Raw genomic sequence first — 25731 nt, 5'->3', positions numbered from 1 at the left:
GGAGAATTACTCCTAAACCTAGATTCTGCACAGGAAAAGTTAAACCTCTAAAGAATGAATGACACTTAAAATCCAACAGTTCTCTTGTAATTGAATGAACCAGCAGGTCTGTCTAAAGCAACCCATAATGACAGTAAATACAACTTTGGTTGTACAACATGACCAAACAATGTTACTGCCCCAACAACAGAGCAAAATAACTGAAAACCATGCAATGTCCCTTTAAATACCTTAAAAAGTTTCAGGGCTTCAGTCTGTAGAGCCTCTGATGGCAGAGTAGTGAGGGATGTGTGCAACCCATCTTTACTGTAGCACAACATAGGATGCTTCCACAGAGGACAATCTGAGGTAGCAGATGGGCAAAAACATGCAGTGTCAGAAACAAGAGAGAGAGAATAGTGTCCATGTTGACAAGGAGCCTTGCTGAGATGGCAAAGCACCCGAAGAAGCAGCACTGCAATAAGCCACACTAGCTTTGGTGACACTTCATTGATTTCAGCAAAGTCCACCATGGATAAGGAGTCAGCAGCAGCATTAGCCATCATCAGAAAGAAGTATTGGCATCCTCAGTCCTGCTACATCAGAGCTTTTTATCAGCTGGATTCTAGTGAGAAGCTGCTCAGGTGTGTGTTCAAACCAGAAACACAAACCCTGCCAGGGCAGCTGCCTGCAATGGGGGTATTTGTTAGTGCAAGTCACTACCCAACAGGAAGCAAGCTTCACATATGGGTCCAGAATATGTAAGAGTGCAAGAAGAGAGTTTTAAATCTGAATGCAAATGTTAATATCTATTTGAGAACATGGTGCACAAACATAAATGCATAAGCAGGTATCAAGAGGAGTAGCAGACACACGTGGATGTATATGTAAGAGTTTATATGTGCAGACAGAGAAACAGATGGGAAGGTCAGTGTGTTTGAGTGTATTTAGAGAAATGAGCAGTTGTTTGTATGGACAAGATTTCCTGGAAAGGAAAATCAAGACCAGCAAAGACAGGGAAAAATTAAAGCTCCAGTCTGTTATTTGAATTTGAATTACTATTACAGACATTTCAGAGGCTCTGATAAATGACATGACAATGTGATGGACTTGTCTGAGAACAAGGGGAGAAGGACATCATGCCATATGATGTACTACTGAGAATCCCCTTCCCTCACACCTTAGACAGGATTAAACTGGGAATTGAAATTATTCTTCCTTCTGCTTTGCTACCATGGAAGAGTTTGTGGTTCTTACTTACTAGGGTCTCCCTCTGCATCCAGTAGTTTTCCAATGAGCTGTTCGTATGATGTGCCCACCGTGGCATTACTGCTACCAGCTGCAACAGTCAGATGGTACAGCCAGGTGTTCTAGGCATAAGGATGAGAACAGTATGGGTCAATTCAGACCTGTTTTCTACCAACAGGTTAAGCCTGTATGACCCATTTGCTCATTGTTACCAAAAGACTCTTGCTGTCCAAAAAAAAGACTGCTTTTTATACCTTCTCCTGTTTGGTGCGGATAAGTAAATACGTGGGACTCTGGTCCTGTGGGTGAACCACCAGTGTACAGTGGGATGAGAGAAGTCCTCCACCAGTGGTTTCATAATCTTCATCAGAGTCACAGGAACGGTCTACTTCTTCCACCTTGGACTCACGCAGAGGCAGATGCCCTAAAGGACACTATGAGGAGCAGAAGCACATTAGATAAATGTAATTCATCTCCCAGTATGGACAGGGAACACTGGGAAAGAAAAGCCAAGTAAAATGAGACTAAGCAAATAAAAAGATCTTTTTTTCCCCAGAAAACACTGCTTTCTTCCCATCACACTTGAGGGTCAGTTGCTTAGTATCTTGAACCACTGTTTTCTGACCCTGGTCAGACTCTCTGCTTGCTACTGGAAAAGAAATACTTTTAAAATTTCATAAGTAGTTAGATTCAGACAAAAGAGATGCTATCTGCTGTGCTAACTCTGGAGGTCAATCCCAAATATGAGTCACAGTGTTTTTTGATATTCTAAAACTTGGGTTTGACATCACCAAGACAAAGTAACAGACCATTGGGCAAGGTGTCCAGAAATGGACGCATATTACACTGATTGCTTCCCTCTTCCCAGAATGTTGTTACTATCAGTTTTCATGATGATAATGCAGGATCTATCAGCTGCTGTATAAAAGTCTGCTCAAAGGCTACACAAGACCAAGTGGAGAAAGTAAGGAACAAGATACAGAGTCATCTGAGAAAGAGCAGTCACTTGCCTTTTAAGTCTGCTGTCATTTAAGCTTATAAAGATAAAATCAGGGAAAATATTGATTCTCTTAGTGGAACAGGTGCTGTTAGAAAAGAAGTACAACCAAGAAAGACCTGAGACACAGAAGCAGTAACAGTAAAGAAAACTTCATAAGAAATGGGAAAGGAGAGTCCAAGAATAAAAGGAGAAAAAGAAATTACCTTATCTTCATGATTTCGATAATAGTAGAAAGTTTTTCCAATCAGTGCACACCAGACCAGCTTAGAGTGACCATGCTTGACCTGTAAGGAGGACAAACACATAACGTTTTTAGTATCAGCAGTATTGCCAGAATGACTCTCTAGGACTTCAACTTTCAATTCAACTCTCCCTTAAAACTTTGCATATATTATTTGTTTTATGCTAAAATAAGCTCCTCTCAGAATATACATGTTATATATATATATATATGTTTTTGGAATATATATGAAAATATATATGTTTTTGGAAGGGCACCCCTTCCAAAAACAGGCAAGTATATCCCACCCAAGTGCATGGAACATACATGCTTGTGAGAATGGGTCTAAGATTTTGTGAAGCGTTTTACTCATTCATAAAAACTTATAATTTCTGTATACTGGAATACAATATTAAGGATAACCTTTTAAAGATTATGAAAACAAAGCAGTTCATCTCAGCAAGAAAAGACCAACCTATAGTCTAGACAGCTGTTTCCTATTGCAGATGAATAACCTTCAGATGCAGGTTATCCTTAGCCACTTTAGAACCTGACAAGAATTATATTAAAATATCCACAGTAAGTTGCAATGTCAAACTAATCTATGGAAATTATATAAAGAATAAGAATTTTCAGCCATTCTACTTTGTACCAATGTACCTACAATCTGTTATGACAGAACTAAATGCTAGCCTGAACCCATACAAGCCATTTTTTGGAAACTCTCCTATATCACCAAGTTAAAGATCAATTAAATGTGACATTCAGAATGTCATGGTTTTTTTACTATGAAATGCTGTGAATTCTGCTGAAGAAAACCATACATAAACTAGATATTTGTTATTACTTACTACTTGACAATCAGTACTTTTCAGTAGCTTTGTTTGTCCCATCCCTTATCACTTATATTAATGTTTCACTCTGAAATACAGAAATCTACAGCCACTTTTCCTTCTTTCCCTACTCTTACAGAGAGTATCAAAATACTAATTTGTTGCTCACATTTGCTGTGCAAACCAAGAAGTTGGTACACTGTCAATTCTGAGCTAAACATAAAGTATTAAATATTATTTTACCTTGGTGAGCCAGCCTTTCACAGTAGGTTTAGCATCACTGTGAGGAACACCAGTAGGTCCGCTCACTTGTACTCTCAGGATACTCTGTAGGACATGAATCCATTCCTCCAGGATGTTGGGAGAGTCTGCTGTCAGGAAGTAGGTTCTCTTTTCTGTCACAAGCTGAAAGGAAAAGGAGTGAGAAAGTATAAAGCTGCACACCTAAAAATCTTTTCTTCAGTTGCTGAGTTTCTTTATCCCATACAGGTTCTTTTGGTCATTCAGGAGATTTTTTTGAGGGTAAGAAAAATGGTGATAATCCTCAAAGCCCAAGTAAAAAAACAAAACTCAGATGAATCAATTTCCACAAGCTTTCTTGCTGTTTCTGTTGGATACTGTGGCTTTGTGTCTTCTTTCATCCTTTTTTGTTTCTCAGTGCTGCTGCTAGTTTTTAATTTTAAAGGTGATTACATAAATATGGGGTTTTGCTGCCTTCACTTTGTTTTGCATTTTGCCTTCATTACCCTGTGACTGAGAGGAAAGATGCTATACATCTAATTGTATTAGGCCTTAGTAACTTCAGTTCCATAAGGGCAAAAGGTAGCTCAGAAGCTAGGCCATGTATCTTTCAAAGTATAAAAGAAACTTTAATGCTGCCTTTCTTATTAAGTCAATAATGATTTAAAAGTGAATCCAGTGATGGGCTGACTTCTAATATGTTAGAAGTCAAATTCTAAAAGGAATCAAACTATTCAGATGTTTCTTTAGATCCTCCAAGCATGTAAAGTCAGGCTTGAGATCTTGTGAGAGAAGTCTCTCAGAAAGATCCTAGGTACTAGCTGGTTTTAATTGCTCTAAGAATCATTTTCCCCCACAGATTTCAAGCTCTAACTCCTGCAAAAAAAGGAAAGTGTTATGGTGTAAAACAGGACAAAAATTCAAATTTCTTTCTATTTCAAAAGGGTGTACTTGGGCTACAATTTAGCTCTTTCCTCATTATTAATCAGACTAACTGCCTGTTTTGTGCCAGGAAATAGAGACCAGATAAAATTAGCTCATATCAATTGAGACACACACTACCATTAAGCCTGAATTAAGTGCTCCCTCACCCAGCTACTGACTGTATGGTTATGTGTAGGATAAAAAAAAGCAACACCTACCTGGAATGTTTGGGACCCTTCACCCCTGACAATTTGGCATGAAGAATTCAGCTCCAGCTGCCCTTGTGGTTTGCGGATAACATCACTCTGACAAAAGAAAAGCAAACAATTTTTTCAGTAGGAAACCTCAGATGGCTCTTAGATTATTTAAATACAGTATAATATGCACGTGCAGGTTGGAGTCTGCATTCGTGAGCTGGAATGGACAGCCTCAGGTTGCCAGATGAAATGAGACTGTGTGATCCCATTGCAAAAATCTCCTCAATAGTGGCAGACAATATAACAAGGGCAGCGATAATAAATGCTGTCTTATAGTCTTCAGACTGGACATTATGATTAATAAAACAAAAGCAAGCCCAAACAAACACCAACAAACCAAACCCTTTCTAAGTGGGAAGGCAGTACAACATACAATAGGTACCAAGATGGTGGCTGAATTTCTACCTTTGGAAGTTTTCAAGATTCAAGTTTTCAAAGATTCAACTGGACACTTGTCAACTGACAAGTCTATAAATACCTCTGTTCTTCATTTGATGCATACAGTGAATCTTTCTAATGTTTGTAATGCTTTTCTGAATAGTGACATGTCTAACCAAAAATGTTTTTTCAGTATATTAAATTTCTCTGAGCCTCTAGTGGGGAGGAAACGTATCCCAGTGACTTACCGGGGACTTGTAGTACATGATTTGTCTGTTTCTGAGAACAAACCATCGTCTTTTCCATGTCTTTACCTGGCTGCCCATTTTCAGCAAGTAGCCTGATTTCTCCATGGGTTCCTGGAGGACAGAGCAGAGGGGAAAGGAGGTCATCTTGCACCTCTCAAAATACAAATGAAAGTGTGCTGAAATTGAGCCCAGACATTTGCTTCATCTCCCATAATCTTCTACTTTGTTTAGTAGCAGCCATCAAAGATCATTTCACTGGGGGATTACTCAATATAACTCAATAGTTACACTTTTCTCTCTTAAGGCCAAGGCTCTGTTTGCACCCCTTTGCAAGTTCAGCATAGCAGTTACAGAGCAAGACTTACAGTGCAGATTCCACCATCAGTGGAATAGGAAGATGTTCGCTGTAGCTTATGTTCTGGCTCTGAATAGTCACCATCCAAGGAGTAGGCATCAGGAGGGATGGCATAGTCACTCTCGGAGCTCAGTGACGACACAGATACACCTGTTCAAAATAAAGTAAGGAATTAGTCGTGGCTAGACAAAGCATGCACTGAATATTGTACACTCCAAAAAAGTTTGTGCATTCACCATTAAGGCTTTTTTTTTTTTATGTTCAAGAAGGACAAATCAGATCAGACTTTGGAAACTCAAACCCCAATAACGTGACTTCTGAGGCCTCTTTTTATTTCCCTAGGAAGACAAGTAGTGAAAAGTGAGCTTTGGATACTGAGAGTGAAATAAATCTATTGCTGAATAAAACCAGATTAAAATATATATTTAAAAAAAAAATCAACAGACTTCATCTGAAGGAGACAGCTTGTTTTCATCTGGGAACATCCATTATAAAGTCTTAACCCCTTCTGATTTCAACAAAGGAAAAGGCTTCTTCACTAGCAATGGGGCTTTGCTTTCTGTGAATCTTTTACTACAGGTAAGAACACATTACTACATGGCAATGCACAGGCACATCTGCCAATGCATCACAACAGAAGTTAAGACTACATGAAATAAGACTCTATTTTAGAGATAATCAACAAAATTTGGTAACAAATCTCTCTTTGGTAACAAAAATTCTATTCAACAACCAGTTTAGCCCTCCCAGCAGGCAAGAAAAACAGTCCTAATCAGAACTCATAGTACTTGATGTCTCTCAAAGACACGTGAGATGTACTTATTGGTCAAAAAATTACCAATGACAAAGACAAAAAAAGAAATTATTAATGACAAAGACAAAAAAGTATTTTCTGCATTGTGTCAGTACTAGCTTCCTTCCATGGAGAAGTCACAGCAAAAGTCAGGATGATTGGATACATGATGAATTTGGGAGGGCAATCCTTCCCAGTTTTAGTTTAGCCACTGCCTGAGTGGAAATCTATCAGCAGTAAATACCATCTACGAGAACACGTTTCTACTGTTGATGTCTGCACACATTCTGGGAGAACTCCTTGTTAGCATCACTCTGGCTGAGCATTTGCCTGTCATTCATGATGGTGCTCAAGCCATCTTTGCTTTGATAACAGAGTTCATCCTGCTCAGCAGCAATACTCCCACTTTACCTCTCTTCACAGCCCGAGGGCTGCCTGGCATGCTAGCTTTCTTGTTCTCAGATCCAGCAGTTGAAGTCCTGAAGCTGGCATGGGACCCACAGTCATCATCAGAGCCTGAAGACTCATCGAAGAAAGGCACATTGCTGATCTGTGTGGCTTTCTGGAAAACAGACCTGTATGGTTAGTATGTGAGAGAAGAGTTTCACCAGGATAATAATTTCCTCAGGATAATCCCCCCCTCAATCAGGAGACAGAGCAACCCATACCTTTCATTTCCACACTGCCTTGGCCACTTCTGCCCCAGGGTTCCTCAGTTCCTCCCCCTCTAATCTGAGAACTTCCAAGCTGGACTCCCTAATCTGATCTGTTTGGGTCTCCTCTGGTTACACCCTCCTACTCTTCCATGACCCTTATGTTTCATTTCATCCCTTAGGCTACACCCACTGTCACCTCTAGGTTCCATAATGCACACTGCAACTTCCTGGATCGAAACTTGTGGCAATGTTCTGTGTTCTTAAATATATTTAACATTTGCTACTCTTTCTGCATTCTTTTGATGTCCAGTACTTCCTGACATTCTCTAATTTTGTTTCCTTCACTGCACAGTTCCATCCTGTTTTGTCTCAAATTACTAGCAGCCCTGGACCATGCTTTCCACAACAGGAAAAGTGAGGTAACTCCTTACCCCCTTCAGCGTAGTGTAGACTGGCACTGTGACATTTCTGTAGATGAGATAGGTAAATGGCCCAGAAGTTGAACACGAGAAATTGGAAACTGGGGAAATTCAGAGAAAGCAAGAGAGCAAATAATACACACTGGTGAAAAGGAGGTTTTAATGGAGAAGCACAAGGAGAGCTGCCATCCTGGACAGTCTGGCTTCAGAAAGGTCAGGAGACGTGTTATTAATTCCACACAATTCCCAGAGAGAGCTGCAATGTTCCCTTCATTCAGCCTGTAAGACACATTACCCACCCTCTGCTCCCCATGGTACAATGGCAATCTGGTGTACCAGGTACAAACAGAAAAAAGCCCTAACAGGCAAAGGTGATGGTGAATCAGAAGACTGAAAACAGGCCAAAGACATGCAGAGGCAGAAGACTGGCATTAAAACTGATGGAGGAGATAATGGAATCCCTGAATATGTCCCTGAATGTAGAGGCATAAACAGCCCAGCACCAACCATCCCCAGAATTAGATACATCCTCCTCCCTTCCTTTATAGAGGCTACCTATGAGGTCAAATTTACTTTGAAAACGGGCAAGGAAATGAAGCCAGAAGCCAGAAGCTCAGGTCCCACACTGTCACCATGAACCCCCTCTAAGGATGGATCTAGTCTACAACTTACAGCAGCTGGAAGTCTCATTCACCATGGCCATTTCAGACACCCTCATGCCAGACTCGGCCACAGCATAGATTCGGCTCTCCTGGAACAAAAACACAACAAACAACAATGATCAGGCAAAAATGTAATCTTACAGACAGAAATGCCCATGTCACAGAATCACACCACAGTCACACCTTGGGGCAGGAAGGAGGGGCTCTCTAAGAAAGATAATTGAATTCTATCTACCCCATATGTTGTTTGAATGACCACTAACAGAAATGTGTTACTGTGTGCAAATTCCCAGCTACAGAGGTAACATCCACACACTGGAACACCTACACACAATTATCTATAAATTACTATATCACAGTGTGGAAAGAGATGTTGGGTTTTTTTCTAAATTATAAACAATGCATTAAAATTAATTAAGAACAGCCCTATACCAGAACAATTCATTGAGTCACAAGCTGCCCAGGATGCCCATTCTGTAATAAGAGAATGAAAGAAATGCCTGGAATCATCTCAATAAGCCTGTGTCTCAGTTACAACAACATACAGAGCTTTCAGTTCAAACTATCTCCAAGCACTTCATGAATCGCTAAAAATTCCAGAGCAGGAACCCAACTCTGTATCTAGATGCAGAGTTACGACTAAGACATCAACCAGCGTGAAATGGATAAACCTCAAATCTAGGAAATCTCTTGGTGTTCCTTAAAGCACACAACCAAAATTCACTATGAAATAATACACATAATACATATACATGAAAATACTTAAGATTGCAAAGTCAAGTACACCAAAAAATTTTGTAAGACATAAGAATTAACAATGAGTACTTGACTTTGCAGTTTCAATAAATCATTTGTTTGCCCATGCCTTTAAAAAAGCAAATTAGAGTCATCTTTTTTGATACAACATTGATTTTCACTATGTTTGTCAGGTTGGCGTGTTTGAACCAAGTTGGTGGAGTCCCTTAGGAGTCAGTGCTGATGGACAAGGAATCCAGCAAGACTGAACATTCTTCAAGCAGGAGATCTTTAAGGTGCAGGAGCAGGTCATCTGGATATGTTGAAAGATGAGACAATGAGAAAGACCAGCCTGTCTGATCAGAGAGCTTTGGCTGAACTCATACTTTGTGACCTTTGGATGAAGGGACAGGTGACTCAGGAGGGCTACGAACTCACCATGAAATTATGCAGTGAAAAGATTAGGAGCACTAAAGCCCAACTAGACCTTCATATGGCTACTGCAGTAAAAGACAATAAAAGTCTTCTATAAACACATAAGAAAAAAGAAACAAATAGAATATTAAGAGGAAACAAATAGAGAATACATGAAACTAAAAGAGAATCTCCATCCTTTATTGTATATGAGTGGGAAACAGTGACAAAGAATGAGGAAGAAACAGAGGTAGTCAATGCCCTCTTTGCCTCAGTCTTTGATGGTGAAACCAGTTGTTTTCCAAGTAGCCAGCCCTCAGAGCTGGAGGACATGGATGTGGAGCAGAATGAAGCCCCCATAACCCAAGGGGAATGCCCAGTGACCTGTTTTGCCACCGAGACACACACACAGGTCTGTGGGGCCAGGTGGGATCCCCCTGGGGGTACTGAGGAGCTGTCAGAAGAGCTCACTGAGGCACAGCCCACCAGTTATCTGCAGCCCTGGTCACCCAGAGAGGTCCCAGCTGACAGGAACCTGGCAAACGTGGCACCATCTACGAGGGCCAGAGGAGGATCTGGGAACTACAGGCCTGAGATCCGGACCTTGGTGCTGGGGATACTCATGGAGCAGACCATCCCAAGTGCCATCACACAACACACGCAGGACAACCAGGGGACCACGCCCACACAGCATGGGTTTGTGAAAGGCAAGTCCTGCTTGACCAACCTGATCTCTTTCTACGACAGGTGACCTGTTCAGTGAATGAGGAGAATGCTCCTTTTTCCATCCTGAACAATTCTAGGACTAAAAAACAATTCATCTATCTGACCTCACAAGTAACTGTAAGAAAAAACAACACATCATGTATATTCACTTTACCGAAGATTGTCACAAAATTTTCCTAACAGCACGAGCATACCATGAGATAGGAATGCTGAGATCTAATCCATATATCTATTCTAGTATCCACAGCTTTTTCTCACTCTGGAGCTATCTGATCTGGTCCACTGCATTTATGATTAATTTTTCTATCTTAAACACAGACAACAGAACTAAGGATTAACTTTTGATTACCCATATAATAATATACCACAATGCAGTACATTTTCATTTTTATTCCTATGACTGTTTTTTTAATGGACTTTTTTTTCTCCTTATAAAGAATTAAAACAAAAAACTGTCAACAAAACCAGCATGCCCCATGATCTCAAACTGTCTGACTTGGTGGCTCAGGAATGTAACCTGTGATGCCCACAGGTAACAATTCCTTGAGGCCAAGAGCTGTTGTAGCCTAACTATGGGGCACAAAGATTAGCAGCACTTCTCATACTGTTGCCCTTGCATTTCTTACCCATGATGGGAATCGGTGCAGTGGTGGTGTGGGAGGTTTACATCCCAGGTCAAGTGTGCCAGCCTCAGAACTCACAGCTTCTCTTTGCTCTGCAGGTAAGTGGTACATTCCCTCACACGTTCCAGCTTCTCCCCTCAGCAGCCCACATTCTGTCTCCATCTTCTCCATTACTCCATCATCATCAATGTCTGTCTCCTCCACGTGCCCACAGCTGACTGGAGGGTCTGTTATGGGCTGAAAAGTGCTAGTCTCTAAGTGCATTACATGATGGAAAGAATTAGCCCCTGACTGTGGTTGGCTGTGATGTCTCTTGGCTAGTTGGATACTGTCTCTTGGTGTACTGGGTGCTCGTAATTTTGGAAAGGTCATACTAGTCCCAAGGCTGCACTCCCTCCCTGGATAGAAGGAATGTGCTGTAATAGCTGATGTTGATACAACCAGAGGTGGCTCAGCAGTCTGGAGATGGCCCTCAAGCATGCTCATTATTTCTCCTGAGGAAGAGGAGTCCAGCCGGTGAGAGTGGAATCTGGCACTCAGATCATCAGAGAAACGGGTGCCATCCAAACCCACTTGTTGCAAGGTGCTCACAGCACTACTTCCTTCCAAAGATGATTGGAAAGTCAAAGCCTCAAGAATTCTTGTGGTCTCAGCTGGGGGGTCCAGTGATATGGGACCAGAGCACCCTAAACCATGTTCAGGACTTATTGCTGGAAATACATTTTTCTCTGTGGAGAGATTCCAGCTTGATGGGTCAGACATGAGCTTCAGCATGCTCTGGGAAAGCAGAGGTTTATCCTTGCCATTCTCAGTAAAGGTGTCATTGGCGAGGACTATGTCTGATGAAGAGAGGACATGTTTGGAAGGTCCTGTCTGACACACCTCTCTGAAACCAGGTGCAAGGAACACAGATTTCTGGTCTATCTCCTCAGCAAAAGAGGCCTGCAATGCTGGGGGCTGCAGGGAATCACAGCTCCAAAGAGATTCAAAGGGAGGAATGCTGGTCATATCTACAAGGAAGGAGAATATATGGTTAAGGCATTCAAACACTTCAATGTTTTTAGTGTTGTTTCCTAGAGTACATTCAGTTGTATTTCAATAACACCCTGGCCCATTTAGGACTATACAGAATGGAAAGGAGATAGCTGGGCACAGTTATAACTAAAGTACTATACATTTATATTTGGGAATAGCACAGAAGATATGAATAGGAAATGATTAATCACTGTTTCTGACAAAAGTGAAATTAAGGGGCTCCTGATGAAATTCAGCAGCACATTTGAAATTTACAGAAGATTTTTTCACAGACAAAAAAGAAAACAGAATGCTGCAGACAGGCCAGAAAAAGTAATGTATCAGTAGTATAGGAGCTCTGGCTTAGGAACTTCCTAAACTATTGAGAGCAGAAGATGGAAGTGCATATGGAAAGAAGGACGGCTTTACTTGCATTATTTTGTATGGTCCTTCCTAGAATGTGAACAGCCAGCCAGGAACTGGCCTAGGCAAGCTTACAGTCTAAGGCAATATTGGAGTTTTTATTCTTACCTATATAATTATGCCTCCTCTCTTAAAACATGAGAAGGAAGTGCACCTATCCACACGACACTTTGGCAAATACATCAAAGTGGCCAGATCACTGCTTAGCATGGCTTTTGGCTTTAGTGGACCTACAGTGATTTAACTCATCAGATAATCTGGTATGATTCCATCCATTCCCAGGAGCTTCCAGCAAAGGTATGGAGACCTTCTTAAACATCACAGCAATTGGGGAATTTACTTACTTTTCAAGAATTTCCCTGGAGCTTTTTGTTATCCCTTTGTGCTATTTGACCCACACAGTGCTTTATGTCATAAAGGTTTATAATAGTTACTTACATGGTTTTGCTGTAAAATCTTTGATTTTTTTAGTTCTTTAGTATTAGTTCTTTAGTATTTTAGTTTTTTTAGTTCTTTCCCTGCCCTTCCAGTTGCTGTGTTAGAGGATGACATAAAAGATAGATCCTAGATTGCCTCCATTGTCATTTGTCTACTTAGTATGTTAACTTTATAATTATTATACTTTCTTCCTTTCCATAATTATTAAAGATTATCTCAGTTCTATAATTTCCACCAAATAGCAGCTTCAGAATATGAGAAAGTAGGGGGAAACTTGGAATGGCAGAGGATGTTTGATTGACCTTGGCATTTATATTTATTTCAGCCTGACTGAAAAAGAACCAAATCATTAGATGCTTCGGAAATTGCAAAATATGAGCGAGCATGACTCTGCAAAGCCATTGCTGAAAATGCTGCCTGAATATCAAACTCTATGGGTATTGCTTAACCACCTGTGGGATTTACAAGGAAATAGAAACAAACTGAAGACACAAAGTTACAGAGGGAAGAGCAAGCAGCAGAATAAATTATTGTTGACAGCGGAGAGGATGAAACCTGCTCTTGGAAACAACTGAGAAAAAGACAATCATGAGAGCATGACCTTGGCACTTGATTCACAAGGAACTGAATGTTAGCAAAGCTAACACATAATAATGGCACACATAAATCCTGGCACATATTTTCCCCTGACCCTAAGGTAAATCATTAGTGTAGACTGAAAAGAAGCCATTCATTTTAAATATTACTGGTATTTTTGCAGCTTCCTAGATGTGACAGGAGATTAAGAAGAAGAAGCTGTTACTATTAGCATAGCAAGCAAGAAGAGATTTGTCTCTCTGCAGGGGCCTCTGACTTCAGCCTGGCATAGTGAGACTAGTGAGGGGTAAGAGGAAAGGGCAGTGCTGTTTACTGCCCAGAGAGCTGGGATCCAGGGAACACTTAATTCCAGATTATTAACGCAGCTTACCAGGCATTCTCTTTTTGTGAACAGTCAGAGCCAGAGGGGATGAGAAAAACCCAGTCATAAAGCATTTCACTAGAAATGTGGTGGGATTTAGATGGAATTTTGCCCTATTCCCTTGCTGTGAAGTAACAGGAATGCCAGAAAGACTTCAGCAGGAAAGAAATGTCCGCTGCCTGCATGCCCAGTGAAGTTCTGGAAACTAGCTCATCTTACTTTGACCAAACCAAGCTCAGTAAAAATAAAAATCAAAAAAATAAAATAAAATATATATAAAAAAAAATTAAAATTTGAGAGAAAATTTCTTTTTCAAAGTATGTTACAACAAAAGGTGCTGCATTCAAGCCTGGAGACCAGAGTTTTCCACCCAGCCACCAAAAAACTGCAAAACACCATAAGGAGTATTCTCCAACCAAACATGATAGCGCAGAGGAACCCAGCTCCTAAAGGCAGACCAAAGAGCTGCTGCCTTGGCTCAGTTACTCAGCTCACATGCCAGCAGAGATTCTGTGGGGAGGAGAAGAATTCACACGTGGAGGTACACTGAAATACATCAGGGACTTCTCTCCTGCAGCACTGAAGTGAATGCAGAGTTCTACCACGTATTTCAGTGAATGCTTCTAACTCAGGAGCTCAGTGGCTTATTTTAATGGCAAATGCAGATTCTAAAAATAAAAAGAGGAGTCTGTACTCATCTGTTGGTGGGAAAACAATTAAGAGTGAAGGCAGGTAAGCATGTTATTCCCATCTTAAAATGGACCTGGCTAAGATGCAGAGCAACTCTATTGCCTGCTGTCACAAGTTTTAATTTCTGACAAAATTAACAATATGACCCAGGAATGCTCACTTCCACTCCTGTCGTGGGTATTAGGCTACAGCACCAGCTGAACACATTTACCTTGCAATGTATCCTGAAGAGTTTCAATTTGCTCCATCAGTCTCTGATTACAGTTTTTCAGGTGGTAATTTTCTAGCTCAAGCTATGAAACAAGAATAATAAAAACTGAAAAATAACGCAAAATTGTGAGCTTGTGTGATCCACTACACAGAACATGCATTCATCTTTATTACTTTCAAGTTTCTTAACAAGGAAAAAAAAGATGGGTGAGTCTACCAGTCACCTTGAAATCCTTCTAATCACCAACATCACTAGACAACCCACTTAAAATATTTTGCTGTGCTTTCTCAAACACCCTCTGTATAAACTACTGGCACTTCTCAAACTCTCTTGAAATATATTTAAATTTACTTCCCTGCTATGGCTTATCATTTACTCCTGTTGCAGAAATAATGCTCATGAAAGAGAGAATCAAAAGAAACATTATCCAGAAGGAGTGGTTTTTTTCCATCTCACCCTGTAGGTAGTAAAAGAAGATCCCATGGATCCAGAGGACCAAAGAAAAAAGCAAACTAACATTAGGGTGCATTTACATTTCCAATTAGGGCATGAGAGATTCTTTGCAAAAATTTGCCTTATGCTTTTACTTGAAGAGTCTCAGCATCCATTTTTTAACACAGCAGTGGTACACCCAGACAGACTTCCCTCTTGAAGGAATCGCCTGTGGTGCTGTCTCAAGTCACCCAACACAGATGCCAAGTTCTCCAACTGGAGATGATTCTCTAGTGCGTGCAATGCACCTGGAATCAGCACCTGGCACAAACCTCATTGACAGTAAAGACACAGTGTGAGTGTATGGTCCTGGATTCACAGCAGGTCACACCAAATCAAACCCTCTGCTTCCTCCCTTGTGCTGCACTAATCAGGAACCTAAATGCACCTTCAGTTATCTCACACAGGGAAGAGAAGCAGCACAGCAGCTTGGTGGATTACCTAGGCAACCTAATGACATTACAAAATCACGTCATAACATAATCGGTGCCCACAAAGACAGCTTCTCCCAACTCCAACAAACTCCCTTTCTTGTAAACTTGGAAATATATGTTTTTAATTTGGAATAAAAGACCAGACAGCCCATTCCCAGATGAAAACTACTACTCCATCTTTAATACTGCATGCTGACTCACTGCTGTCTTTGTTTTTCTAGAGGGTAGGCCCAGATAGAGGCATAAATCCACAGGATGGATAGAACAGAGAGGTCAGAGATGAAAAATACTGGACAGTAGGAAAACAGCGTTAGTCAGAGATTGCAAATTATAGAAGAGCAAAGGACACATTTGTGTAACAGGTGATCTGTCAGAAAAGAACAGAAATTGCATCCAGAGAAAAGAAGGAGAGGTAAAAGAAAGCTAGGTGAAAGCCACTAGTGACTAGTCAATCTTCAGAAACTGCTTTTGGGCACTGGTGACTTCACAGTCATTTATAGTTTGCCCAGTAACGTAAAGAGCCCTTGGTAAGAGTGATAACCTCAACCCTAAAACTGAGTATGTGCAGGGCCACACAAGCAGAGTGCCCCGTGGCAGATTGGCTGTCCTCAGATTCTTGTCCTACATAGGAACCCCCTGGCAGGGCAGCCACTGTACCTACCTGCCTTGAAACCTGGCAGAAAGCCAGAGACTTACCTCCCTGAGCTTAAATGTTACCCACTCTTTGATCTTGGCAGCTTTCTCTTGAACAATTTTGGCTTCCTCAGTCCTCAGCTGTTTCTGTGCCAAAAAAACAAAACCAGTATTAGACGCATTAGGAGTTCTCAGTGTTCTCAGTGAGTTACTGCATCAGGAGTGACTGAAACACAGAAGCTCCCATTCCAGACATAAGATTCAAGACTGCTACTTGGATACAATTGTTCAGCTGGCCTCTGGAAAAAATCAAGCTCTAAGTTGTCTTTCATGGTCCCTAGAGTTATACTCAGATGATTGTTTCAAAAGTTTGTCGCGGAATAGCAAAATCCAGGTCAGGTAACAACTGGCCACCTACCACAGTTCGAGTAGAGTCTGCAAGTTTTTGTTTCAGATGGTTTTGCAATGTTGCTGTTTGCTGTTGAGCATCTGTACTGTTCCCCCAGCCTACACACATTATTGGCCAAAGGTAATAAGAATTTAGCAGTGCCTATAACTGATTCATAAAACATCAATCATTTCAACCAAAAGGGATTCAGTTGCTGCAAGCATGAGTCTAGAGCAGAATCATTCAAGGTGCACAAGATGCAAATACCAACAACATATTTAATACAAACACACAATATTCTTATTGAGAAAGTAAATTTAAAAAAAAAGTTCCACAACCTGACCTTGAAAAACACTAAGATCTGCTAGGAGGATTTCAGATGCTATAAGTGGTTGTATTTTTATATATTCATTGGAACAGGTTCTAGTCCACACAAAGGTATTATGGCAATACTGCTGATTTGCACAATGACCATTGTTCCCCCAAGTATCTGCTTGGGTAATATTGCTACATAATTTTTGCAGCTGTGTTTTCTCAGCTGTGCTTTTAACTTTTCTGGAAATTTCCTTTGAAAGATGCTGAATCAACACTATGATCACCTGAAGCTTTCTGTTCTACGTGGATTCATCATAAGCAACATCAGATAGGAGAAAACTCTTCTATCTACATAGTGATTTAAACAACTGCAAGAAGAAATCAGTTCTGGGAACAACGGAGGGAAGGAGAGAGGAGGAAAATATGCTTCCTGGCACATCAGCCCTGGTTTCTCCAATGAAGAAGCAAAGATAATGCTTGCTGGTAGCAGCTGATGGTTTCCCCATTATATTGCTTTTTTTCAAGCAAACAAATATCAGTAATTATAATTATACAAAATGTCAGTCCTTCCCCTCACTTCAAATTTTTCACACTGATAAATAGATCACACAAAATTCCTCACATTTTCACATCACTTTTAATCACGACATGCTATTTATCACTACAACTGCACATTTAAAGGCTCTTATTCAAGTATGCTTGCTGACTTTAAAATAGGCACTAGTAACATTATAGGCAGCTGTAACACTTGTAGTTGAGCATAACAAAATAAAAGCAATCAAATCAGATGCTTCAAGAAGAAGATTTATTTAGATTTTTTTTTTTCCTTTTATGTGACTGTGTGTGTTCCTGATCATGACGTCTCAAAGTCTGCAGGAGTTAGAATACTAGATATGCCTACAGGACTGAAATGACCTGGCACATATAGCAAATCTACCATCTCTGAATATCCATCACATGGGAACTGGCTTTGAATCCCTAATGACCTGGACTTGTCTTGGAACAAGGTCCAAGAAGTAAAAGATTCAGATTATTACACTATATGGTGAAGTGCAATGCCAAGATTTTATTGAGGGTTCTGAAGTAGAATAATGACATGCTGACAGCATTGTCACCATGCTTAGTAAGCCATGCCTCTAAGCAGAACCAATTCACTCAGGCACAGTAGCCATAGATGCAGTTATTGTGCTGTAAGATCCAAAAGCAATTTGAGATTCTTTGTGTCCCACACTATTGCGTGGTCCAGACATGACCTCAGTGTTCTCTTAATGATGCTCTGAACTCCATGGCTGTCATGGGGTTACTTTACCTTTAAGGAAGTTAAAGTTGCTGGGGGCTCCTGGGAGTCTTTTCTCCTGACCAATTATCGGTCATTGCTGAGAATTGACAGCAGTTTTAGCCATTGAAAAGTAAAATCAACTTGTGAACCCCACCTTAAAGTGTACAACCAGAAGTCTGTGGGGTTCTTTGTTTCCTGACTGTGAAGGGTGGCGGAGCTCCGGCTGGCCTCCGCTTCCCTGCCCAGGCCATGCGGCCGGGCAGGGGCCGGGCCGGGCCCGCCGCGTCTCTCGTCTCCCGGCCGGGAGATGAGACTTGCCCCGAGCCAGGTCGGGCTGGGCCGGGCCCGGCCCGATCTCTGGTTCAGCTGGAGGTTTTGCTGTAACTACATTCACTAGAAAACTGCCGAGTGAAGAAGGAGGAGAGCTCTGAGCCTGCTGCAAGCAGAGACGGAGGCCACGCTCTCTAAAGCAGCTATAAAGAACTTTCCATCGCAAACGGCTCCAGCTCCTGTTCAGCAGAGATCACCGAACCATCTACAAAAGCTTGGGCAAGATTTTAACTCTTTCTTATCCAGATGAGACTTGCGGATTAATCTTTTTATCCAGAGAGAAAAAAGGAGAGTGATCAACATGAGAAGAGACTTTATAAACTACTAGTGGCAAGAAAGAAAAGAGACTTCAAGAAAGGTAGAGAATTAAGAAGATGCTTTAATTAAGCTGAAATATCTTTCTGTTAAAACTATGGAGATGGACAATGAAGTCCTGAAAAGAACTCCTTTAATTCATAATAGAGTATGGGGAGGAATAGAGTGTTCAAAGTGTAAATTTGAGTAAAAAGCAGAGTAATTGTGGTATAGTGAAGTGCTGGGAGATTTGAAGCCTTGAGAGGCAATGAGAAAACTGTTTTCTAGTGAAGCGCATAGAAACAGATAAAAAATACTGTTTGCCTTTGACTAACTTATCCTTAAAAATGCTATCCCCAAACTTATGACCCATAAGACATTTCAGAGTGATGTGGAATGGGAGGAGTGAACTTTGATAGCAGCAGCTCTGAGCAGCTGATATCAAGGAGACAGAAAACTATAACAAAATAGCTTTCTTGTGAGAAACTCCATAAATTAACAGAAAGGAACTTCTGTTTCTCTACAGAAACTGAGGAAAAGACTATAAAAAGAATTAGAACTGTTTAAACCATCAAAATTATAAAGTTTTTGTCTCTGTTGTCATGTGAACGAAAGAATAGTGAGCAGTGAGAAATGAAAAGGTTTTTCTAAAAGTTTATTCTGGTGTTCTTATTCTTGTAGTTTGTCAATAAACTTTTCTTTATTCCTTTTAAGTTTTATGCCTGGTTTGCTCTTATTTTAATCCATATCTCACAGCAAGAGATAAATAATTCCTTTTTCCCCTTTTTGTTAATTACTGGTTCAAAACCACGACAATGGCTCTTCCCATCCCAGTGAAAACAAATAGGGTGCTTTACAGGGACCCTTGGCAACCTATCCCTGCCACCATCTCATCCCATTCTGAAACTAGAGCAGTGACTCTGTATTTCTTGTCTGGAATTGCCAAGCTTTGGCTTTCATTTCTAGAAACTCATTTTGCCTCTTGTTGCTGGAACAAGATTTCTACTAACAGTTCTTGAAATAGGTGGCAATTAGTTCAATGTAACTCAAATGGCTGAGTAAATTTACTTTTTTTTTTGGTAAAATTCTACTTCTATTTAAGCTATTTACTAAGCAACACATAAGAATACCTAATTCCTCGTGTTATAAAAACCACAGGGCAAGGCCTTCACTAGAACTGAAATACAAGCCCTGCTGTAGATGTAGCACCTTACTTCCACCAACTGAAAAAGGAAGAGACTAAGAACTATCCATACTAAGAAACAGCTGCTCTTTTTTAATGACATTTGACAAGAGATGAACTCTGCTGAAGGACTACTGAAGACTGGAAAAAGAGCCTTCCCAAGAAGCAGCATGAACAGGGTCAGAGATGGGTTACACAACAGTTTTGCAAAGCAGTCAATATCCCAAAAAGCAAGAGAAACACTGTGACCAGACTGTAGCATTACAATGTAGGGTCTCAGCACTAGCATAAGGAAGCCCTTTAGGCACATTGACTGATCTCCAATAATGAAGAGACGTAGGCTGTTGAAGCTGAGTGGATGTTTTGTCTGAAAAGGAAAAAGAGGATCTTCTACTGGGCTGGGCATCATCTTACAGCTGATCTGGAGGCAACTGAGAGACCAACTTGTAATGAGACATAATCCGTATCTTTGAAATATACATTAAAGAATCCCTCTAACTCATGAAACCTACAGGTCTCCCTGCTGAAAATATCCCTACCTGTTTTGCTAGCTGTGTCTCTAAGTTTTTGATCAGATCCTCTTTTCCTTGCACTGTGCACATCAGCTCCTGGTACTTCTTGTGCAGGGTGCTGTCACATTCACCAGTCTTCACGCTGGCTAGTTTTATCTTCTCTTCCATGACTCTGACCTGTAATGGTAATCAGAAGGAAACTGAATAAACCCAAAAAACAGCAAAACAAACCTATGCAAATCAAGGAGCTTTTTGCATATTGGTAAGAGAATGAAAATAATATTTTTGAATATTTTTGGATTTCTTATTTTTCAAGTCAGGAAAGGAAAAATAAAACATCAAACACCACAACACCCTTCAGGTCACTCTTAGTTTATATCCACATTTGGGAAAGGAACATTGTCCATTCATTTGTAATGCTCAAGCAGCAACAGATGCAAACTGAACCATGGAGAGATAATTGTGATATATTACAATCAAATTATTAATCAAAGAGGCTATACAGGCACCATAGTCTCCATACACATATGGACACAGTACATTCCACCTTTCTCCTTTGCAATATTGTGGCCAGTTTTTTACCTCATTCCCTACCACAAACTCCTGGCCATTTGCTTCAGATTAAGATTTCTATAAGAAAATATACTATGGAGGTCCTTCATCCTCCTATCCCCAGCTTAAGACAGTGTTTTGGCAACTCCTGTCTTTCTGCCAAGTCTTTTCTCCAGACCTGCTAAGGAGTTACAATGCTAGATATTTCAAAAGATTTGCCTGTTTTTGAGCTCCTGCCAGTGCCAAGACTTCTTCATCTCAGCAAGAGAAAGATCACTGAAGTGCTCCTTCACTACAGACAAAGTTTCATTCCACTAAAATCCAGTGGCTACTGAAGCATTTCAGGTTTTTTAGCAATTTTTTTTAATCTCTCTGCTTTCTTCAAAACCTTTGTCTCTCAATAATATCACTCCATTTTACCATTACCTCATTCTATTACAATGGATTATAAGACTTCATTTCTAAAGATGAATGAAATCCCTTCAATTTAACACAAGTGTAGTAATTGCAGCATTTGATGATGAGAAGAATCTCTGGTTCAAACACATCTCAAAGAAGTCAAATCTGCAAAGAAACCAACTCCAAATACCAAAAAGTTAGCATGAATTTAGAACCAGAAAGATAGAATGCAGGCAGCAATCTGAGTACTTCAGAGAGTCTGTGCAAGAGGGTTAGTCACGCTCTGTTGAGCAGCCTACACTTCATACTTGCAGAAGCTGTGTTTTGTCCTCCTGTCTGCCTGTATTAGGCAGAGAAGCACACTGCCTCTTCCTCATACTGAATCAGAAAGGTAAGCGCCCAACATCCGAGCCAGAAAACTAAGCCTGCTGAGTCGGATGTGCTTTCATTAGAGTTTAGGGTGATTATAGTAAAAAGAAATGGCCCCTCCTTCCTGTCTGATGCCCAAATGCTGACTCTGTACTAGAGGCTCAGCGAGGGGACTGCAAACATGTGATTTCCTTAATTGAGGTTGGCAGCTACAGGGAGCCCATTGAATTAACAAATCCAACCCCACAGACTCCTGGAGAGAAAGATAACAAGGGATTTTGCACTTTATGTGGAACCCTCTCATTTGTTGGCTGCCTCTCATTCATGATGAATGTACTCATTAGTGGAAGGGAATGGTCCTACGCTTATGCTGTCACTTCTTCAGGCTGCCAGGCAGCAATGTACCATTTCTCTAGGAACACTTACCTCTGGATGTGGATAAGGCTGCTGGAAAGGCAAACATTGAGGGTTGCTAGTCTTTAGGACCTGCCAACACATGCCTACAGAACTGCTGGTGGCAGGTGAGTGAAGGCAATCCTCATTTCTGCTACACCTTCCCAGCCAAGTTCCCCCCTTCTTGCCCATTCTTGGACCTGGATTTGACTTGTTCTCAATCCTGCTGTCATTGCATCTTATCCTGGGCACTCTGCTCCTAAGTCTGCCAGTATGAAATCTTCACTGGCCAGTGGCAATAACCGTATTTCCTGCTGGTGCTGTCACAGCTGTCACTTTTGCCTGTATTGTGTTATCTTTGCCTGTCTTGGTTGGGGGTGTGGTCTTACTGACACCACTCTTGAGAGCAACTCTTGTTCTTCACTGGTAGTTGCTGGTCTAGCATAGAAGCCAACAGCATGGTGTCAAGACATAGCATCTTTCCTAGAATTAACTTGGTCAGTAAAAAATCCTGATGTCAATATCAAACTGGTGTGGAAAAGTATGTTCTACAGACAGGATACCTTTCCAGGTACTCCAAGTTCTTGATTCCCAGGTGATATGTCTCCCAGTGCTTATAACACTGCTTATTCAGTCCCTCACTTCTGAAATCATCTTTGACAGTCATTCTTGGCTGTGTGGCTCTTATTTCTGCCCTTCAAGCCCTGCTCAGTCCTATAGCTCTTGTCCAGTTGGAAGGAGGTGATTCACTTCAAGCCTTCCCTTCAGCAGTGATCTGCAGTGATCCAAGAGCTCAGACCACCTGGCCTGTCTTGGCTCTTTTGTTTCTATAATACTCCTTAGAGTGCAGAATGTCTGCTTCGCAAAGGTCTATTATTCTCTACAGCCTGTTCACATCTCTACAGCCTGTTGACAAGCTGAAGTCTGCCTCTCTCCCCTTCTCCACTATTCATGAAGCATAGAAGAACTAGTTTAGACAATATGTCTAATTTTTAGATGATTACACTAATAGATAATGAATCTAGCTCTTACTGTTTTTCTCCATGGGCTCCTGAGCCAGAGCAGTAATTACTAAAAAGTCCAAAACAAGTGAAAAGGGTGTGTCTGCAAAACCTTCTTTCACAGAACCTTCTCTACTTGTAGACAAGTCCTCACCAGTACTCTTGAATATTTGTTTCCTGAGGACCTGCCAAGCAGCCTCATCTTTGCAATTTAATCCTGAAGTACAACATCCCCTTCCTTTTCCACAACCAAGCATGCCTATCATGGATGAGGGGGTAAAGGCTGTGAAACTGACAGGAAGGTGTAAGGTGCTTGTTTTCACTTAGGCATACTCAGGCACCTGTTCACAGCTAAGGCTCACAGACTGGGAAGTAGATCAGAAAATCCATTCACCACAGTAAATCAGTATTTCCCTAGCAGGGCATAGCACTGCAGATTGCTGTCTATATGCTAGACTGGAGGAAATTTAGATTGAGTTAACTGCTGGACTTGCACCAGAGCCAGCATCAAAGAATCTCTTACCTGTTTCTCTGCATCCTCAGCTCTTTGCTCTGCTTCTATCACTCTCTGCTCCAATTCCTGCATCTTCAGAGACAAAAAAAGAAAGAAGAGCAAGAAAGAAAGAAAATAAATTAGCATCACCTGGAAATCAATGTTTTACTCAGGACTTGTGCAAGCCTACAGATCTTTGGCATATTTTGAGTTAACTGGACAGCTTTCACCAGGAAAAAAAAGAGCCTTTGACCTTTTCTAGTTTTCTGCCTTACTTTGAATACACCGGAACCATTTTCTCATTAGTGAGCTTCATCATTCATTACATGGGTCAAAGGAACAGTGCCAAAGCCTTGACCTCATCTCTACAATTTACACACCATTGGCTGTCCCTGCAAGGAGCCTGTCTACAGTGCACCATTCTTCCCTGACCTTATTTCAGCTAGGATTCATTTGCAATGGTAAATAAAAATGAATGTATCTTGGAAAGCTCACAGCAGATTTTCTATGATGACACATTTCTACATGATTTCTATGATGCCACTGAATACTCTGCTTTGGCTTCAAAAGCATCATAGACTCATAACTGACATGATCGTCATAAAAATGATCCTAATTTTCTTATGCTTCTTTTCATTTTAAAGAGCTTTGCAAACTGACAATTATTGACTCAACATCTGAACATTGCTGCTGTCAAAATCAAAGGACACTGAATTGGATTTTATCCTAAGCGTTTATAAGTCACTTAATTATCATAAAATTCAGATCTACCTGGGGTTCTTCTAATAATTTACGACTAGGACCCTTTTTTTGGTGGTTGGTTTGGGGGATTTTTTGGTGGTGTTTTTTAATTGTTTGTTTGGTTTTGTTTGAAATTTTCTTTAAATAGCAACCTAGTATCTTGTTTGATGTTTGCCAAGGTCATCTTCATGGCCTGCTTTGATGGGTCTTAGATTTAAGCCCAGTAATAAATGTCAGTGACATTAAGTTTTATCCACCAAGTTGCAAAATTTGAGCAATGCTTCATGGAGTTCTCAGCATTTAGTTATGTTACTATGGAAAGAATGACTAAGAAGAATCTTCAGAAGATTAAAAGAATCAGGCTTAAAGAATGAAAACTATAAAGGGAACTGAGCTCCTTTTCTCTCCAATGCATTTTTGATTAAGCACTGGAGCCAAGTATTTAGCAGGTCACTAACAGGACCAAACCAATATATCTGAAAATGGGATTTATTCCTCTTAGGTTGATCACCCAGAATGGATGTGGCAGCATTCCCCTGTTCCCATTTGCCTTCCTTCATATGGCAACAAGACAACTCCTCTTTCCATACAATTCTCACTGATACAAGAGCAGACTGACCTCCACCAGCAAACCTATCAAAAGGCACATACATGTAGACACCTCAGTATCATGTAACTAAAAAAGCAATGGCATAAATTAAAACCATGAAGATCAAAACCAGCTACGTTTAGCACGATACCTCTCACATTTGTGTTTTCAGTGAAACAATTAAATACAACAATACAAGTCTCTGTAACTTAATATCCAAGTCAAGGATGCTTCTTTGCCAGAGGAACAGAGAGATGCCACAGGGGACAGCAGCCATACATCAGCTGCTCTGAGCCAAGAGTCTTCTCAAAGACCAAGCTCAAGGCAACCTAATAGCAGTGGTCTGTTTTACATGAGTATGTGTCCCTTCAGAACAGTGATGTACTCATGCATTTATCTATTAAGTCTCTGGACAGTCACCACCACAAGCAGGTAGCAGCAAAACATATTGGCAAAAGAGAGATGTGAAACAACTGTTGGGGAGACATAATATGCTTTGTGAAACAGTGTTTAAGACAGTAGCTTCAGAATCAATGGTCTCTCCTAGTTTTCTGATAAACTGACAGGAAGTTATTTTCCTCATTATGAGAATGAAGAGATTCAGACTTATTGGAGAGTCCAGCATTTCAAGAAAAGTTTCTTGGGGCAGTTATGGGGGGTGGTCTTGGAAAGATGTGAAGTCTGCACAGTTTGTGCCAACTTTGATAAACATTGTCTTGAGATCCTCCCAATATGGTTTGCAGTAACAGGAAATTTTTTTTTTTTTCTTTAAATTCACATTCACAGCACAAATGAAATTCTGGGCCTTTTTACCAAGCTATCCTCTTAAACTAATAATTCAATCCTCCACAAGATGAGCGATCTCCATGAAAGACTTATTTTAAGAAGAC

At 40.7% G+C, this 25731-nt stretch overlaps 1 protein-coding gene across 3 annotated transcripts in view; it reads right to left on the bottom strand.

Moving 5' to 3' along the window:
• Positions 1-25731, bottom strand: part of PLEKHH1 (pleckstrin homology, MyTH4 and FERM domain containing H1) — a 54402-nt gene that overhangs the window by 15858 nt on the left and 12813 nt on the right. For 2 of the 3 annotated variants that reach the window (XM_058859064.1, XM_058859072.1), the window contains exons 3-18: positions 23542-23604; positions 20332-20481; positions 16067-16150; positions 14445-14526; positions 10714-11720; positions 8223-8301; positions 7563-7651; positions 6887-7037; positions 5693-5832; positions 5328-5438; positions 4663-4749; positions 3524-3685; positions 2431-2511; positions 1482-1661; positions 1241-1349; positions 231-343 (exon numbers count right to left, since the gene is read on the bottom strand). In XM_058859064.1, the coding sequence (XP_058715047.1) occupies positions 231-343; positions 1241-1349; positions 1482-1661; positions 2431-2511; positions 3524-3685; positions 4663-4749; positions 5328-5438; positions 5693-5832; positions 6887-7037; positions 7563-7651; positions 8223-8301; positions 10714-11720; positions 14445-14526; positions 16067-16150; positions 20332-20481; positions 23542-23604 (2688 nt within the window). Of the gene's footprint in view, positions 1-230; positions 344-1240; positions 1350-1481; positions 1662-2430; positions 2512-3523; positions 3686-4662; positions 4750-5327; positions 5439-5692; positions 5833-6886; positions 7038-7562; positions 7652-8222; positions 8302-10713; positions 11721-14444; positions 14550-16066; positions 16151-20331; positions 20482-23541; positions 23605-25731 lie in introns of those variants that run through there. The other variant, XM_058859081.1, reaches the window with a different exon arrangement.

Source organism: Poecile atricapillus, chromosome 1, assembly GCF_030490865.1.
Source record: "Poecile atricapillus isolate bPoeAtr1 chromosome 1, bPoeAtr1.hap1, whole genome shotgun sequence".
NCBI lineage: Eukaryota > Metazoa > Chordata > Aves > Passeriformes > Paridae > Poecile > Poecile atricapillus.
Note: the sequence above shows the minus strand (reverse complement) of the source record. Positions and strands in the feature narration are given on the sequence as shown.